Raw genomic sequence first — 18,616 nt, 5'->3', positions numbered from 1 at the left:
AGTGTTGTCTCTAGTAGTTCACATTAGGTGTTTTTTTTTAAAAAAAAATTAAGGTTGTGCTTATTCTAATATAAACATTCACATGATAATAACTTTGTGATGAAAATATACAGCTAAGCTAAAAATATGTTTCCTGCTAGGACTTCCACAAGAACCATACAGATACTTAACATATTTTTTATGTTTTCTTAAATTATTTTTGAGAGAGAGAGAGAGAGAGAGAGAGAGCATGAGCAGGGGAGGGTTAGAGAGGGAGACACAGAATCTGAAGCAGGATCCAGGATCTGAGCTGTCAGCAGAGAGTCTGACATGGAACACCAACTCACAAACTGTGAGATCATGACCTGAGCTGAAGTTGGATGCTTAACCAACTGAGACACCCAGGTGCCCCTTAACATATTTTTTAATGTTTATTTTTGAGAGAGTGACAGGGACAGAGAGAGAGGGAGAGAGAACAAGCAGGGGAGGGGCAGAAATAGACAATCTGAAGCAGGCTCTGAGTGGACAACAGTCAGCCTGATGCAGGGCTCAGGACTCAAACTCATGAATGCTGAGATCCTGACCTAAGCCAAAGTCAGACGCTTAACCAACAGCCACCCAGGTGCCTCAACATATTTTATTTAGACACTTAAACAAATTGCCTTGCATGTAGTTGCACAGTCTCCATTTTATTTGATATCTAAAGCAAAACATACTGGAATAGAAATTAGATAAACAGGTATTTCTTACTTGGTAATAACTGTGCAATTTTCAAAGATAAGCTGTGTGAAACTTGTGAGAGGAAAAATATCACTACTGTTTCTATTAATCTTAACCACAAATTGGAAAAGGAATACATACATTTAAGTTTGTTAAGTATAATGAGCACCTCATTATAATACCCATCCATTGTGCATGGATCGAGTCACTGAACTGTTGATTTCTTAACTGCCCCAAATTTTGGACATTGTGATTTTTATTTAAGAACATTTTAGGAAAATCACACTTGTTCTAATTTTCATATGTCATGGTAGCATGACTACCATATCTATCAGGCTACTAAAAACTTCCATTTTATCATATGTAATGGGTAGATAACAAGGCGTAATTTTGTTGTAGTTACATGTATGTGTAGTTAGCAGAAGAGAAACTGCTCTGTTGTTCCTACACCAAGGAAAAAAAAATTAAGGACTATATAGCTCATGAAGAATATTAACATTTAATATCACAAAATAGTGATAAAATTGGAATTGTATTAATCCACATTATAAAGCTTAACATTTTAGTCAAAGTATTAAGATAATAAAATAAGGTTCTTAGTTTCATATCAAGACCTATTTAAATATTATATAAGAATTTTAAAAGCATTTATCTCATTTATGGTTTGATTTAGTGTAATTCCTCATCTGTTCCTACCTTAATGGTTTCTTAGTATAATGAGTAATTATTAGCATATAATTGTCAGGCATGGCAATTCTATATAGATATATACAAAGATATTTCATTGCAAAACCTCATTCACATGTAACCCAAATATATTTACTGCCTCAATCTATACTTTGTCAAATGTAAACATTTTAATTTTTGCCAATTCTTAACTTTAACCAGAGGGGTTGAAATTAAGATTTAATTTTCATCTACTAATGTATTTGGAAAATACTTTCTTTCACTTTGTAAAGTCATTAGAACCCAATTAATCAACCAACTTCTAAATGCATTAAATACTCTACTATAAAATCTTTTTCTCCCAAATAGGATATAGATAGCAAGTATTTGTTCTTGCTCTTTGTATTCCCTAAACCTTTATACAATTCAATGTTACATGTTTTATACTTCTGTAAAAATGCCTGCCTGCCTTCTTCCCACTACTACAATATGGTATTACATATTTTTCAAGAAGTGGGGTAGGCTCATTTGGGGACAATATGCTTTGAAAGAACAGATTTGCCAAATCAAGACACTGATATGTTCTTAGAACTATAATAGTATAATGACTAATGTAGTGGATTTAGTTTTTTAAAAAAGATATTATCCTACTTCTCTGCTAAATGAAATTAACCATCACCTTTGATTTAGTTGTTTCCAAGAGGTATAAATAGCATGTAATAGAGTATCTCTTTTAGTCACAAGGTTTAATGTGATGAAAGCAAATACATGCTGTATATACCATATACTAGTTAAACTTTTTTTAACACAGTATTTTTTTCTTTTTTTGGTTAAAAACAGTATTTTGTAGCTGAATTGCACATCTAATAACAGAGAAAATCTTCTAATAATAACTTGTAAAGTCTCTACCCCAACAAATTAATTCAGTGTCTAGAAAGCACCCTATTGAAAACCAGTGGATTATGTTCTACAGTATCTGGAATTGAAGTTTAAACAAACAACATGTTGCTATATTGAATACAAAAATGTGATAGAAAGCATTCAGGCTTCATAAGTGGCTGAAGAAACTGTCATTTTCAGAACTAATTTATTCCATTAAATTCACTGAGTAGTAGCATGGTTCAAAATTTTGATTGGCCTTTAGTTATGGGAAATAACAAAGTACTAATGTAGACACATACAAAAAAAAAACAAAACTCCTATGAGTTGGAGATCCATTCATGGCTAGAAAATGAAGAAAAAGTTAGTTTACAATTGGTTCATAATTCATTTAAGATATTCTTATTGTATGTATACAGTTATGGACAATGATTTAAATTGATATATATATATATATATATAGAACCAAAAGAAATGTACTGCACTTTTGTGGTAACATTTTATATGTATATTCAGTGAAACAATGGTCTCTCTGACTTTTTTCAAGGTATCTGTTTCAATAACTGAAGGGAGGATTGAATAGATTTCTTCCTTGGTGTCTTATTTACAGGTGAAATATGTTCAAACATATCTGTTAATAAATATAGATCTATCATCTGTGAAGTTACTAAAATATATTTTGAATTTTCTCTCACTATCTAATCCCCTTCAAATATCAGTTTGATGTAGATGTAGATCTTTTATTTGGCAAGTCCTCATATTGATGCTACCTCTTGGGCACATGTGGTTAGTAGCAGCGGTTGCTTTCCAATCTTAAATTTCAGTATCAAATAATCTCTGAGTGACAAATTTTAAATCCTATGCTGACTTTCTCTTGCTACTGGTTCTTGGGCCATCAAGTAGCCTTTATCATTTAATTAGTAATAAATAGTTCTCAGCTAACTAATGGACTGAGAAACACAATATGTCAAAGCTCAAACTATTATTTGGTGGGGGGGGGGGGGTTACCAAATATTGGTTGCTTTCACTGATGATAGACAACCATATAATCAAGATTGATGGCTGATTGTACTTAAGAGATGGGCTTCAAGGCTAAAAACTTTTTGAATTTTTTTTATTCAAATATTTGAGCTTATTCATCTAAAAGATCATTTTTAGTGTGTGTTATTTAACAGAGACTTAATTTTATTAACTATATATTAGCAGTAATTTATTAACAATATTTCTGCAATATTTTGTTAACTATAACTCTGCAATTTTAAAATTTCTTTAAAAGGTTCTGCAGAATAATTGACATTTGTGTATTTATCTATTGCTTATCATTGTATATATAGTTAGGCATTTTAAAACTTATTCAAGTATAATAAGCTTATAGAAAAAGTACACATATATGTATACAACTAAATTAATTTTTCCAAACTGAACACATATATGCAGCCATTATGCAGATCAAGTAACAGCACATTAAGACCCTAGTAATCCTCCTTATGCTCCCTTCCAATCAGTACCTTCCCTCACGGATAACCATTTCCTGATTTTAATAACCATAGCTTAGTTTTATCTGCTTTTGGTATTTAAGCAGTTTTTAATATAATAACACAAAGGCTGTCATTTTCAGTGTTAAAGTTAGATTCTGTGTGTTTTAAAGCTATGATCCTCAATGTTATTTTCTGTCCATTATACTTGAGGGATATCATACATTCCCATCATCATCATTGGTTTACTTTTAGTCTCTCTTGGCAGTAATGTAGAGTATACAATTAGGAAGAAAACCCCCATGATGATTCTGTCATGTTAGCAGGTTTCTCAGCCCTCAGCAGTATTAGCATTTTGGGCTGGACAATTCTTTGTTGTGAGAGACTGTTCTGCTCATTGTATGATCCTTAGCAGCATCCTTAGCTTTCACCCACCAGATGCCAATAGTACCCAATCCCTAGTTGTGAAAACCAAAAATGTCTCCAAACATTGCTAAATGTCCCCTAGGGGGAAAAATTGTCCCTGATAGCCACTGCACTAGGGTAAATATATCCTTTGTTTGATGTTCACTACTTTAAAAGTTAACAGAACAATAAGTAAAAGTTTTAGGAAAATAGCTTCAGTCCTTTATAAGAACAGGGTTTTAGTAATCAGCCAACTTAGCAATGCATTGGACTACTTAGAAAGATGCTAAGGTCCATGTCACTTGGTCATCTTGGAGGATGTTATAAAAGGTAGGTTTTAGAGTACATGACTTATAAAGTATTCTTCATCAGCACCACTATAACTGTGGGATTTAAAGCTGGGGGTTCTTACAATCTATTGACAAAGACACACCTCTTTTCAAAATATTAAAAATTTCTATCTACAAGAATAAGTAGCATATTCAAGACTGCAAGACAAACGCTATTAAAACATGTCTCTTCTCCATCTGTCATTCTTCATAACTGTCTACCTGCTTTAGAAAAAAGGAGGGTTTTTTTTGAAAATTTGAATGGAATTAGTTCAATAACAATTATATTATCCATGTATGAATCATCCCAAAGTTTCTTAATTCACATTATTTATCAGTAAGGAAAACATGGAAAAGTCTTTAAGAGAAAATCAAACTGGAATATTTTAGTTTGCTTTGGTATTTTACCACAATTTTTGAAGGCTATTTGTTATATTTAGGATATATATAAATTTCTACAACTAATATGACTATAAATACCCAAGTGAACTTACACAAGCCCATTTGTCTTCTGTTTTCTCAATCACAATAGTCTGTGTGTCACTACCTGGTGGTATATATTCATAGTCATCATAAAGGAGTCCTAGGATTGGATATTGTGTCCTGTACCTATACAAAAAAAAGTTAATTTACCAGCTGCACAAAAAAATGACTCTCCTTCCTTTTTAGTCACTCCTAGTTCAAAACCCCTTATTAAACTAACATGGCTCTGAATGCCTTTTAACTCTAAAAAGAAAATCCCCTCTTACTGTAAAAAGCTTTACTACTATTATTTTAAAAGGGTAAAAGGGAAGTACTTCTGCTTCTGGCAATGATGGACCACTGGCAGCACAAGACAATGATCCTACAGAAGGGAACCAAATGATATGAACCATACAAGTGCCTAGTTCACTGCCTAGAGAGTTTCTTGGTCACGGGACAGGGAAAAGGAAGCCAAATAGATCCCTGCAGTCTCACAAAGTTGAAGTGACTGAATTTCAAGTAAAGGTGTGCCAAAGCAGCCAGTGTGGGGTAGAACACCAGACAGGAGAGAACTATATAGATAGAGGTCAAGAGACCTGTAGAGGGTTTTCTACAAGTCTTTGGATGAGTACTGATTAGTGGAGGCATGTGAAAAAGTTACTGAACCTGGGGAAAGAACTAGGAAAGAGAAACCTAGAAATCCCTGGAGCTCACACAGTAAAGGGAATAGTTTGTGTGTCACTAACAAGAGTGGGAAGACCTTCCTAATATGGTGGGCATCAGGAAGAAACTACAGAAAAAAATATTGCCTTAGTAGTGGGATGACAGTCCCAGACTATAGGTTTTAACAGTTTAAAAGAAGTACTTAAAAACAAAGTTAAAGAATAGAATTCAATACACAAAAATCAATTTTAATCTTGTGTACTTGCAATAAATGATCTGAAAATGAAATTAAGAAAAACAATTCTACCACATGGTAACCACAAACACAAAACCTATAATAAATATACAACAAAATAAAGAGAAAGAAAGCCAAACACACCATTACAGAAACTTACCAATCACAAAGAAAGAACACGAGGAGAAGAAAAGACAAGAACTACAAAAAAAGAAAGAAAACAAACAACAAAATGGCAATAAGTTATTTTATCAATAGTTACCTATCAATAGTTATTGTAAATGTAAATGACTTAAATGCTCCAATCAAAAGCCATAGGTGGTAAAATGGCTACAGAAATTAATACACATCTATATGCTGCCTACAAGAGACTCACCTCTGACCTAAAGACACATAAAGACTGAAAGTGAAGGTATGGAAAAACATTTGCCTTGCAAATGGAAGCCAAAAAATAAAAAACAAAAAAGCTAGGGTGGCAATACTTATATCAGACAAAACAGACTTAAAGACTGTAACAAGAGAAAGAGAAGGGAATTGCATGATGATAAAAGGATTGATCCAACCAAAGAATATGACAACTGTAAATATCTATGCAACCAGCATTAGAGAACTTAAATTACATAAAAGCAAATGTTAGCAGACATAAAGACAGAAATTGATAGTAATAGCAAAGAACTTTAACACCCCACTTACATCAAGGAATAGACCATTCAGACAGAAAATCAATAAGAAAACAGTGTCTTTGGCACATTAGATCAGATGGATATAACAGATATATTCAGAACATTCCCTCACAAAGGAAAATATGCAAATTCTTTTCAAGTGCACATGGAATGGTCTCCAGAATAGATCACATGTTAGGCCACTAAACAAGTCTCAATAAATTCAAGCAGATTGAAGTACCATGCATCTTTTCCAACCACATTAGTATAAACCTAGAAATCAATCACAAGGGGAAAAAACTGGAAAAGCACAAACACATGGAGGCCAACCAAAATGATACTAAACAACCAACAAGTCAAAGAATAAATTAAAAAAAACATGAAGACAAATGAAAATGGAAACACAATGGTCCAAAATCTTTCAGATGCAATGAAAGCAGTTCTTAGTGGGAAATAATATAATGATGACAGGCCTAAATCAAGAAATAAGAAAAATTCAAATAAACAATCTAATCTTAACACCTAAAGGAACTAGAAAAAGAAGAACAACAACAACAACAAAAAAAGCCCAAGGTGAGCAGAGGCAAGGATATAATAAAGATTAGAGAAGAAATAAATGACATAAAGACTAAAAAAAAAAAAAGAAAGAAAAAGAAAAAATACATAAAACCAAGAGATGGCTCTTTGAAGAGATAAGCAGAATTAATAAATCCTTAGCCAGACTCATCAAAAAAAAGAGAAAGGACTTAAATAAAAACATCAGAAAAGAAATAAGTAACAACAGACACCACAGAAATAGAAAGCATTATAAGAGAATATTATGAAAAATTATAACCAAAAAATTGTACAACCTAGAAGAAGAGGATAAATACCTAGAAACATACAATCTTCCAAAACTGGATGAAGAAGTAGAAAATCTGAACATACTGGTTACAAGTAACAAAATTGAATTAGTTGGAAAAAAAACTATCAAAAAATACAAGTTTAGGACCAATGGATTGATTGGTAAATTCTACCAGTTAAAGAAGAATTCATACTTATTCTCTTCAAACTATTCCTAAAATAAAAGAGGAAGAAAAGCTTCCAAAAACGTTCTATGAGACCAGCATTACCCTGATACCAAAACCAGACAAAGATAACTACACTCAACAATACATTAAAAGGACCATTCACCACGATCCAGTGGGATTTATTCAGGGGATGCAAGGATAGTTCAATATTCCTAAATCAATCAAAGTGATGCACCACATCAGCAAAGGAAAGATAAAAATCATATGATCATCTCAACCGATACTTTTGACAAAATTCAACTCTGTTCATGATAAAAACTCCCAACAAAGAGGGTTCAGAGGAACAACACCTTAACATAATAAAGGTCACATATGAAAAACCCACAGCTAACATCATACTCAATGGTGAAAAACAGAGCTTTTTCTCTAAGATCAGAAACAAGATAAAGATATCCACTCTCACCATTTTTGTTCAATATAGTACTGAAAGTCTTACCCACAGATATCAGGTAAGAAAAGGAAATACAAGGCATCCATATTGGTAAGGAAGAAGTAAAACATTTATTATTTGTAGATGACATAATACTATACATAGAAAATCCTACAGACTCTATAAAAACAATTGGAAGTAATAAATGAATTCAGTAAAGTCACAGGATACAAAACCAAAGTACAGAAATCTATTAAATTCCTATAAACTAATAGTCAAGCAGCAGAAAGTGAAAATTAAAAAAACAATCCCATTTACATTGCACCAAAAAGAACAAAATTCCTACAAATAAACTTAACCAAGAGGTCAAAGACCTATACTCTGAAAACTATAAAACATTGATGAAAGAAATTGAAGACAACAAACAAATGGAAACATATACCATGCTTATGGGTTGGAAGTCTTACTATTGTTAAAATGTTTATACTACCCAAGCAATCTACAGATATAATGAAATCCTTTTAAAAAAAACCAACATTTTTCAGAGAACTAGAACAATCCTAAAATATTTATGGAACCACAACAGACCCTGAATAGCCAAAGCAATCTTGAGAAATGGGTAAGGGGCATTAAGGAATCTACTCCTGAAATCATTGTTTCACTATATGCTAACTAATTTGGATGTAAATTTTAAAAAATAAAAAATAAAATAAAAAAACATGTGAATATTATATTCATCTCTAATAGGAAAAAAAGAAAGAAAAACAAAGTAGCAGGTGTCACAATTCCAAATTTCAAGATATACTGCAAATCTGAATTTATTAAAACATTATGGTACTGGCACAAAAACTAGACATATATGTCAATGGAACAAAATAGAAAGTCCAGAAAGAAACCCAAACTTATATGGTCTATTAGTCTAACAGAACAGGCAAGAACATACCGGGGAAAAGATAGTCTTTTCCACAAATGATGTTGGGAAAACTGGGCAGCAACATGCAAAGAATGAAGCTGGACCACTTTCTTATACCACACACAAAAATAAACTCAAAATAGATTGAAGACCTAAATGTGAGACCTGAAGCCATAAAAATCCTAAAGGAATCACAAGTAATAACTTCTCTGACATTGGCCTTGGCAGCCATTTTCTAGATTGCACAGCAAAGGAACCATCAACAAAACAAAAAGGCAATCTACTGAATGGAAGAAGATATTTGCAAAGATATATCTGATAAGGGGTTAACATCCAAAATATATAAAGACTGTTTATACCTCAAAACCAAAAAAAAAAAAAAAAAAAAAAACCAAAAACCAACAATATGTTCAAAACAAGGTCGAAGAACCTGAGTAGACATTTTTCCAAAATAGACATATAGATATCCAATAGACACATGGAAAGATGCTCAACATCATTAATCATCAGAAAATGCAAATCAAAGCTACCATAAGATATCACCTTACAACTTTCAGAATAGTGAAAATAAAAAATGTCAAGCTATAGCAAGTGTTGGTGAGGATGTGGAGAAAAAGGAAACTTAGTGTACTATTCATGGGAATGAAAATTGGTACAGCCACTCTGGAAATCAGCATGAACTTTCCTTAAAAAATTAAAAATAGAAATACCATATGGTCTAATATTTCTACTCTTGAGTACTTAACCAAGAAAACAAAAATACTAGTTTGAAATGATATATGAAATGGATAAGGAAGATATATATCTATATATCTATATCTATATCTATATCTATATCTATATCTATATCTATATCTATATATCTGTATATGTATCTATCTATATCTATCTATATCTATACCTATAGATATAGATATATAAAATGGAATACTATTCAGCCATAAAAAGATCAGATCTTGCCTTTTGTAACAACATGGATAGAACTAGAGGGCATTATGCAAAGTGAAATAAGTCAGACCAAGAAAGAAAAATACTATATCATTTCATTCATATGAAGCCTAAAAAAACAAGTACACAAACATGATGCAGAATCAGGCCTGTAAATAGAGAACAAACTGACGGTTGACAGAAGGAAGTATTGTGACAGTATGGACAAAATGGTAAAGGGGATTGGGAGATACAGCCTTCTAATTATGGAAAAAGTAAGTACAGGAATAAAAGGCACAGCATAGGGAATATAGTCAATTATACTCTAATAGTGTTGCATGGTGACTAATGGTAGCTACACTTGTGATAAATGTAGCATAACATATAGAGAAGTTGAATTACTACATTATACACCTGAAATTAATGTAACATTGTGTGTCAACTATACTCAAATAAAAGCACTGGGTGTTATATGTAAGTGATTCATCACTAAATTCTACTGCTGAAACTAATATTACACTATATGTTAACTAACTAGAATTTAAATAAAAAACTTAAAACATAAAAAAAAAGAAAACAATTCTATTTACAGTAACATAAAAAATATAGTATACTTAGCAGTAACATAAAAAATATAGTATACTTAGAAATAAATTTAACAAAAAAGAAGGGTAAGACTTATGCAGTGAAATTCTCAAATACTATTTTAAGAAATTAAAGAGGATCTAAATGGAAAAGGACTCCATGCTCATGGATAAAAAGACTTAATACTGTTAGCATGGCAATAATACCCAAAGTTTTCTACATATTTAATTAATCTCTTAACAAGTTTATCCTAAAACACATATGGAAAAGCAAAGGACCAAAAATAGCCAAATCAGTCTTGAAAAGAAGTTTAAAAACTCATACCCCTGGTTTCAAACTAAAAAGCTATAGTAATCAAAGCAGTGTGGTACTTGCATAAACAGACAAATAGATCAGTACTTATATAAATACAAGTAGATCAATGGAGTAAAACTGAGAGTTTATAAATTTAGCCTTACATTTATGATCTTGTGATTACTGACAAAGATGCCAAGTTAATTTATTGGGGCGGGGGAGGAAAAATAGTATATTCCACAAAAGATATTGGAACAACTGTAAAGCCCCATGCACAAGAATGAACTTGGAACCCTACTTAACACCATATAAAAAATTAACTCAAAATAGTTCATAGATCTAAATGTAATAGGTAAAAGTATAAAACTCTTAGAAGAGAGCTTGGGTATAAACCTTCATGACTTTGGGTTAGGCAATGGTTTCTTAATATAATACCCAAAGTACAAGTAAGAAAAGAAAAAAATAGATGAATTGGACTTCCTCAAAATTAAAAACTTGTGTTTCAAATGATACTATCAATACAGTAAAAAGATAACCCATAGAATGGAAGAAAATATTTAGAAGTCATATCTCTGATAAGGGAATTGTATCCAGAATATATAATATTTCTTGCAATCTAACAGTAAAAAAAGCAAGTAGTCCAGTTTAAAAATGGAGAAAGAATTTGTATAGTCATTTCTCCAAAGAAGATATACAAATGGCCAATAAGCACGTGAAAAAATACTAAACATTAATTATTAGAGAAATACAAGTGAAAACCACAATAAGATGCCACCTCCCATCCTTAGCATGGCTATAATCCAAGAGACAAACAGTAACAAGTTCTGAGGAGGATGGAGAGAAATTGGAACACTCAATACACTGCTGGTGGGAATGTAAAATTGTACAGCTGCTTTGGAAAACAGTTTAGCCATTCCTCAAAAAGTTAAATGTAGAGTTACCATGTGCCCCAGCAATGCCACTCCTAGGTATATACTCAAAAGAAATGAACACATGTGTCCACACAAATCTGCACACAGATATTCACAATAGCATTATTCTTAATAGTCAAAAATTGAAAACAACCCAAATGTCCATCAATTTATGAATGGATAAATGTTGTATATCCATATAATGTAATATTATTTAGTAACAACAAGCAACGAAGTATTGACACATGCTAAAACATGGATGAATCTTGAAAACATTATGCAAGGTGAAAGAATCCAGTCACAAAAGACCACATTTTATATTATTCCATTTATATGAAATATCCAAAATAGACTTTTGCTGAAACTGTTCTTAAAGTGTCACTTTCTATTTGATTTTGCTAAATTTCTGGGATGTAAGCTGTGGTCAAATTGCTATTATGAGAGGAGATGCCTAAGAATGATGTCTACATAGGAAAAGGCAGAGCCAAGAGATAAAGAAAGACATATTTCTGAAGACATGTTTTGAGCATACAAATCCATCTGGACACCAAGCAATTCCAATTAAGTGAATTAACTAATTTCCATGTTAAGTTGAATTTTTGGCATGTGCAACTAAAAGAATATTGACTAATATGGTTGTTTAAACAACAAATTTTGTTTTTCACTTACATTGTATTTGATATATTATAAATACAGGAAAGGTGCTACCGAATTTTATTTACTATAATTGCTATGCCCTTGTGCAAATATCCGTTCTTCAGTAGATTTACTGCCCTGCAGAAAAGAAACTCTGTCTAGGGGTGTGCATGTATATATATATGTATATATATATATATATATACACACACACATACATATATATATACATATATATATATATACGTATATATATGCTATAACTTGGATTGTATATATATATATATAAATTAAACATGCTATAACTTGGATTATATAATAACCAAAGTTGCATTCAAATTTCATTTAAAAATACATTACTTTTTTTTGATAATAGTAGTCTTTCCACCACTGGAGGGTTGGTTATGAGATGAATGCATTTCTTGTCTCAATTTTGAGAGTTCCTTACAAATAAAAGAAAATATAATTATTTGAAAAAAGTAGAAACATGAGGTAAGAAGCATGTTTGATCATTTAATAAGGTTAGTAAGAATAATTACTTTTTTTCCTCCCCCTTTAGCTTGGACATAAGAGTGTTTTAATCCCATCTGTTAAATACCTTATATTATTGCTTTGTGGTGCCAAATAAGTTGTGTTATATGCCTGTGCAGGAATTCACTAACTGGTGTAGGATCTCTTTATTTGAGGGATTACATGATATTGAATGGACATGGTTCTCAAAGATGCGAAAGTTTTTGTCCTAAAAAGTTTGAAAAGTATAGTCATAGCAGAAAAGCACTAAAACTTCAATATGGAAGCAGGTATTATTTCCTAACTGAAAATCTATCACTGATCATTATTACAAACACCATTAGTTCAATAACAACAATATAACATCAGCCACCGTTTTTGGTAGTTCCTTCCTTCAATATAAACTATTTTATAACAGATCCTGGACCACATGCTACAGATACAGAGAGGAATATAACACAGCCCTTTGCTGAAGCAGCTAATATTCTAGTAAAGAGCTCACAGTCTTCCTGGAAGTTTCACTGCTAATGAGATATAAAAGTAGAAATATTAAATGCACAATAGCACTCTTTTTGCTTTAATTCTTGCTTTCATTTGAATTATATCTCTTCAAATACGAATGTTGCTCTTCTTCGTAGTTACATTCTACTTAGTGAATAAAGTGAGTCTTGGAAACGTGCCCTTGTCTAATTCATGGGAAGTATTTATCATACCTAACTGAGTTCCTCTCCACCTCTATCACTTCCCTTCTTACCTCTGACTGACGTTTTATAAGGGAGTCCTTCTCTTCCAGCAAGCTTGTCAGTTCATGAAGCTTGAATTGGAAGTCACTGCAAGTTCCTTCTCTTCTTGAAACATCTTTTTGGTACTGATTTAATTGAGTCTAGTGATTTAAAAGAAATAAGAATTATTATACATATGATTTACAAAATAGCTAATTGAGTTCCAAGAGGTTAAGTGGCATAAAGTCATACAGGAAGTTATGAAATGAAGAGCAAAGTGCCAATAGTTGTAAACATTTGTAGAGTTTGATGAATAAAAAATGTGAATTAAAATGCCAACAAGAGTTTCTCATTTTTTAAAGGTGTCTTTCCTATATAGGGCTAAGCATTACTTAAGTAGCAGTCCTAGGCCACAAAGATTAAAATAAAGCTAAGAAATAGGTACTTTAGATTCCTTCAGATATTAATTAAAGAAAACTCACTAATAATAACCAATATTGTATTGTGATTTATAGTTCACAAAGTATTCCTCTGGCATGATTTATCTGCTCAGAGCCTGGAGCCTGCTTTGGATTCTGTGTCTCCCTCTCTCTCTGTGCCTCCCCCACTTATGCTCTCTCTCTCTCTCTCTCTCTCTCTCTCTCAAAAATCGATAAACATTAAGAAAATGAAAATAAAATCCTATTCACAAAATAGTTAAATGAGATTACCAGAGAGGTTATATGACATAAAGTCCCACAGCTAGTAAGCAACATAGCTGCAATTCCAAAACAGGTATTCTGACTCCAAACCCCACCCATTTTCTTCTGCACTACATTATGTGCACATAGACGGATGTTAAGTTGAAGTGTTATTAGTTATGTTAGGATGAAAAAGAAACAAGTGAAGGTAATCTTCTAGAAAAATTGGTAGGCTTTTGAACAAACTACATTTTGTTTCATTTTGGTTTGTGGAAAAAATTCTACGGTGGTATTTGGAGAGAAAACCTATGGTCAGTTTTTCCATTAAATATTTAAGTATATTTAACTATTTTATGAATCATTAAATTAAGAATTAGTCAATTTGATGTAGAATTGCAAGATAAGGTAACATATACTTATTCTCACAAATATAATCCTCATTTTGAAGCCAATTAAAGGTACATAATTCAACACTGTTTTTATCCTTGTGCTTGACAAAGTTCTTGCTATGTATCATCCTTCAAAGTCTAGTGAGGATTTTTAAAAATCAAACTGTGGTTTTGCTGGATAATCTCAAATGTTGCTTTTGACTGCACAAGCATGCTGTAAGCAAAATCATAACGGGTTCCTCCCAACCACTAAAAGTAAATGAATAAAAATAAAAAAACCAAAACACTGAACTTAATGTTTTATTTTGCTTTTCTAGAGAAGGTTAACATGATTAAATTAAGGTGATTAAATTTAAGAAGATTAAATTAGAAAACAATTTAGCAATATCTATACACAGTAATATGTATTTAAAAAAGGTTCTATGCCATATTCCTGACTCTACCTTTAGTTGTTTTTTTTTGTAGCTGTAAACTTGAAACCATCATAATCTTATTAGAAACTTTGTGCTGACCTGTGTATTTATGCACTGGAGGATCAACATACCCTTAACTTGCAGATCTCTCTATCTTTCTCCATTCGTAAGTTTTTTACCATCTCCATATAATGATTGCCAATCTCATCCATTTTCACCTGCAGCATCGGGCCTTTGCAAGTCTCAGAAACCTACAGAAGGCAAAATAACTTTCCGTAGTTGGATTGTTATGAAGGAAATACATATTATATTATAAGACTTATTATAAGATGAAAACCACACGATTAAACAAAGCATTGAAATGACAAGAGTGGAATTGCATTATATAGTTCAAATGGCAGTGAGATGAGACATAACCACATATGAAATCATCAGAAAGCAGTCCATATATCTTCTCAAGAGGAATGGGATATATACACATGTAAGATATGCATATATTTACTGTTGGAAATTCTAGGATTACAATGGTATAACTAAGGCAATAATGTGTATTTAAAACAAAATTTTAATACCTGTATTCTGAGATTTTTATTCTCTTGCTCTAAATTACGCTTACAGTAGTCCAGTTCTTTTAGTTTATATTCCATGTCTGATAATGTATGTCGAAGAGAGAGATTGTTTTCTTCCAATGCTTGGCATTTTGAGGTTGAATCTTGAAGTCCTTGCTATAAAAAAGACACAAGTAAATAAGACAAAAGGATTCTACTTTTTTGGAGGAGAGTAATCTCTTAGTTGATTAATTCAATAAATAAAGCAATATTTTTCCATTATATATTTACCTTTACATGGTAAATTAGATCAGCTGTAAAATAGATTCTTGCCCCTAGTGTGATATGCTTATCTTGAATGAGAAGGAATTAAGACTGAACAAATTTTCAGTGTTCCAATTTAACAATCTGACTCTTGCTACTCTTTGACAATATTCTGCCTTCTAATAGGCACCAAAATGATGATATACCTGATTATTTATGTGGAAACTGAGAAAAAATATGAGACTGTCATAGGAGTGAAGATTAGGAAGGGATGAGCCTTAGGGACTCATAACAATTTCTTAGAATCATCTCTGCTCAGACATCTGGATAATACTTCCAGAGTTTATTCATTTATTCACTGCACAAACATGTGTTGAGACTACAGAACCTTTTTAATCAAAATATTAGTAGATTAAATGAATGAGTGTACTTAGCTCTTCAATATTTATACAATTTTTGTCACCCAACAGCACAGATAATTGTGGATTGTATATACTTTATATCTATATCATACAAGGTTATCTGTTCTTATGAGAAGTCTTTCAGTCATTGTAAATAACCAAAGCCACTCAAGTCTCATATGAATAAATTGTTCCATCATATTTTAATTCTGTGTGTATTATATGTCATAACTACAATGTGTCAATAATTGTGCATATGAAAATCTATCAATCTACTTTATCATCAATGAAAATATCAACTTACCTGCTGCTGGCGATTATTTGCTCTCACTGATGCCAAGAGTTCTTCATACTCTTTTATTTGAGTTTCTTTGAATGCCAAGTCTTTCTCAAGTCTTATCTTGTCATTTTCCAGTGCCTAGAAGCAAAATTATTTGTTATAATTCAGAAATTGTCAACAATCACATAATACAAAGATTTGTTTATACTTGAAGCCTTAAATAAGCACTTGGTTCATCTGCAGCTGTCTAATAAAACAAAATTCTAAAAAATCAAGCAAAATATAGGATACAAATGGATGAAACTTTAAAAACTTGCATTCTAAGAGACATTTGATGAACCAATTCTAAGTTCAATGAAGCAGAACCTTCAAATTATTTTAATGTTTTGCCCCAATCTACAAAGACTTTTTGTTAATCCCAGCAGATGGTTAATTTTCAAATTATAATCTAAATGTGTTCATCAGAACCCAGAAATGAAATAACCCACTCCAGGCTTCATTGTATGCAAGATATTCTAAATATATTTAGATAATGCCACCAAGAATGCCAACTAAAAAGGCTCAAGGCATTCTAAATATATTTAGATAATGGCACCAAAACCACCAACTAAAAAGGTTAAGTTCTTGGAGAAAGGAGTTTTCAAGTATTCTAAGAAATTCAAAGTATGCTTTATTATTACAGAAAAAAAGGGGAAATTCCCATTCAATGGGTTAGACTATTCTAATTTTGGAAGCTACTTCCTGGCTCTAGGTATCAAATTACCTTTGTGTCAAACTAAATAATAAGTGTATACCCAACTTTTTTCATTTTGACATTGGGGATCTTTTATTTCCTCTCTCAACCCCAAGTAACTGTTTCAAGAATATATGTCTGGATGAGCATAATATTGTTGCATTGTATTGAATTTTGCAAGGTAGATTAAATGACTTAATTTCTACATTAGAAGGGTAAGAACTAGTAAGTCTTTGGAAAGAAAAATTAAAATAAGTGTTACTGTCAAGTCATTTTGAAGATGTCCAAGCTCTTCCCGTATGTTGCTGAAGGTGGACAGCACTAGCCGGAGTGATTTATCAGACATACCCCTCATCTGGAGGAAGAAAACGATTGATGGTTTGTATTTACTAGCATTTACAAATAGGCAATATAAGTAATAGTAGTCTTATTTTTCTATTCCCATAAAAAAACTTATTTAAAGTTTTATTTTTTATATAGCAATATTAGAATAGTGATAGAAGGCATTTTGTCAATAACATGCACAAGTAATCCAATCAGCATTCCTGAAGAGATCATAGCTATGTGATTAGAACAAGTTCTATTATTTTTTCCATGAAGTTTCATCTTTCTCACAAGACAGAAATCTATCAGCAAATTTTTAAATTTGCTTTTATACTTTATTTAAAGATTAGAAAAGATGAGGCATTCAAACTTCAAATAATAAAATGCATATCCCTAAGTTGCTTCCAAATGCATGGATTTTTCCTGAAGTGAGAAGAATATAATATTAATTTAGTTTAACCTTGAAGTATAGAAACATCTCAATTTTTAAAGAAGATGGAGAAAATCCCTTTCACTAGATTAAACTCACTTATTTTTTAAAAAATGGTTTAAAAAACAAACAACTTCCATTTTTGGTAAGCTAGAGTAAAAATAATTTTCTTTATTCCTTCTGCTAAGTATAACTAAAACCCCTGGACATTACTATGTATAAAAAAAAGACTTGGAAAAGTGGAAAGAAGGAAGTCTGGTTAGGAAGATTTGTACCCAAAAAATAACACAGAAGTGAGTTCCTGTTTTTTTTTTTTTTTTTCTTGCTTCATGTATCACTGACTGGTGTTGGAGAAACAGCACTGGAAACAGACAACAAAAGTCTTTAGAAAAGCCTGCTTTATCTAGCCAAAGGACCATGAAAAGAGCAGCCTAGCAAGGCAGAGAACTTTTAGATAATATCCAGTTATTCCAGTCAAACACCACAGAAAATAATCTTTAAATTTACTGCCACCCAAACTATCAAATGTCAAGAAGGGAACGCAGACTTTCTCCCTTACTAGGCTCTAAAAAGGTCCATCAACACCGCTTACCAGGTTGGTGTTAGAGAAGGCAAGGTGGAGAGATGGGACCTTCATCCCCGCTGGGAACTAAATGAGACCCTCAGCACTGTGGTTCAGTTGAGAGTATGAAAGGAGCCTAGGCTTTCACTTTATCCAGTATTAATACTGCTTGCCTCCCT

At 32.0% G+C, this 18,616-nt stretch overlaps 1 protein-coding gene across 2 annotated transcripts in view; it reads right to left on the bottom strand.

Moving 5' to 3' along the window:
- Window positions 1–647: 647 nt before the first annotated feature.
- POF1B (POF1B actin binding protein) overlaps window positions 648–18,616 on the bottom strand; it is a 115,622-nt gene continuing 97,653 nt past the window's right edge. For both annotated transcript variants that reach the window (XM_019439678.2, XM_053891445.1), the window contains exons 9-16: window positions 17,384–17,476; window positions 16,413–16,526; window positions 15,468–15,620; window positions 15,027–15,146; window positions 13,446–13,574; window positions 12,542–12,624; window positions 4,948–5,062; window positions 648–2,589 (exon numbers count right to left, since the gene is read on the bottom strand). In XM_019439678.2, coding sequence (XP_019295223.2) covers window positions 2,584–2,589; window positions 4,948–5,062; window positions 12,542–12,624; window positions 13,446–13,574; window positions 15,027–15,146; window positions 15,468–15,620; window positions 16,413–16,526; window positions 17,384–17,476 — 813 coding nt within the window. In that variant the 3' untranslated portion in view covers window positions 648–2,583. The remainder of the gene's footprint in view (window positions 2,590–4,947; window positions 5,063–12,541; window positions 12,625–13,445; window positions 13,575–15,026; window positions 15,147–15,467; window positions 15,621–16,412; window positions 16,527–17,383; window positions 17,477–18,616) is intronic.

This window comes from Panthera pardus, unplaced genomic scaffold (assembly GCF_024362965.1).
Source record: "Panthera pardus isolate Hobbes unplaced genomic scaffold, ASM2436296v1 HiC_scaffold_27, whole genome shotgun sequence".
Taxonomy (NCBI): domain Eukaryota; kingdom Metazoa; phylum Chordata; class Mammalia; order Carnivora; family Felidae; genus Panthera; species Panthera pardus.
This window is presented reverse-complemented; position numbering and strand designations above follow the sequence as displayed.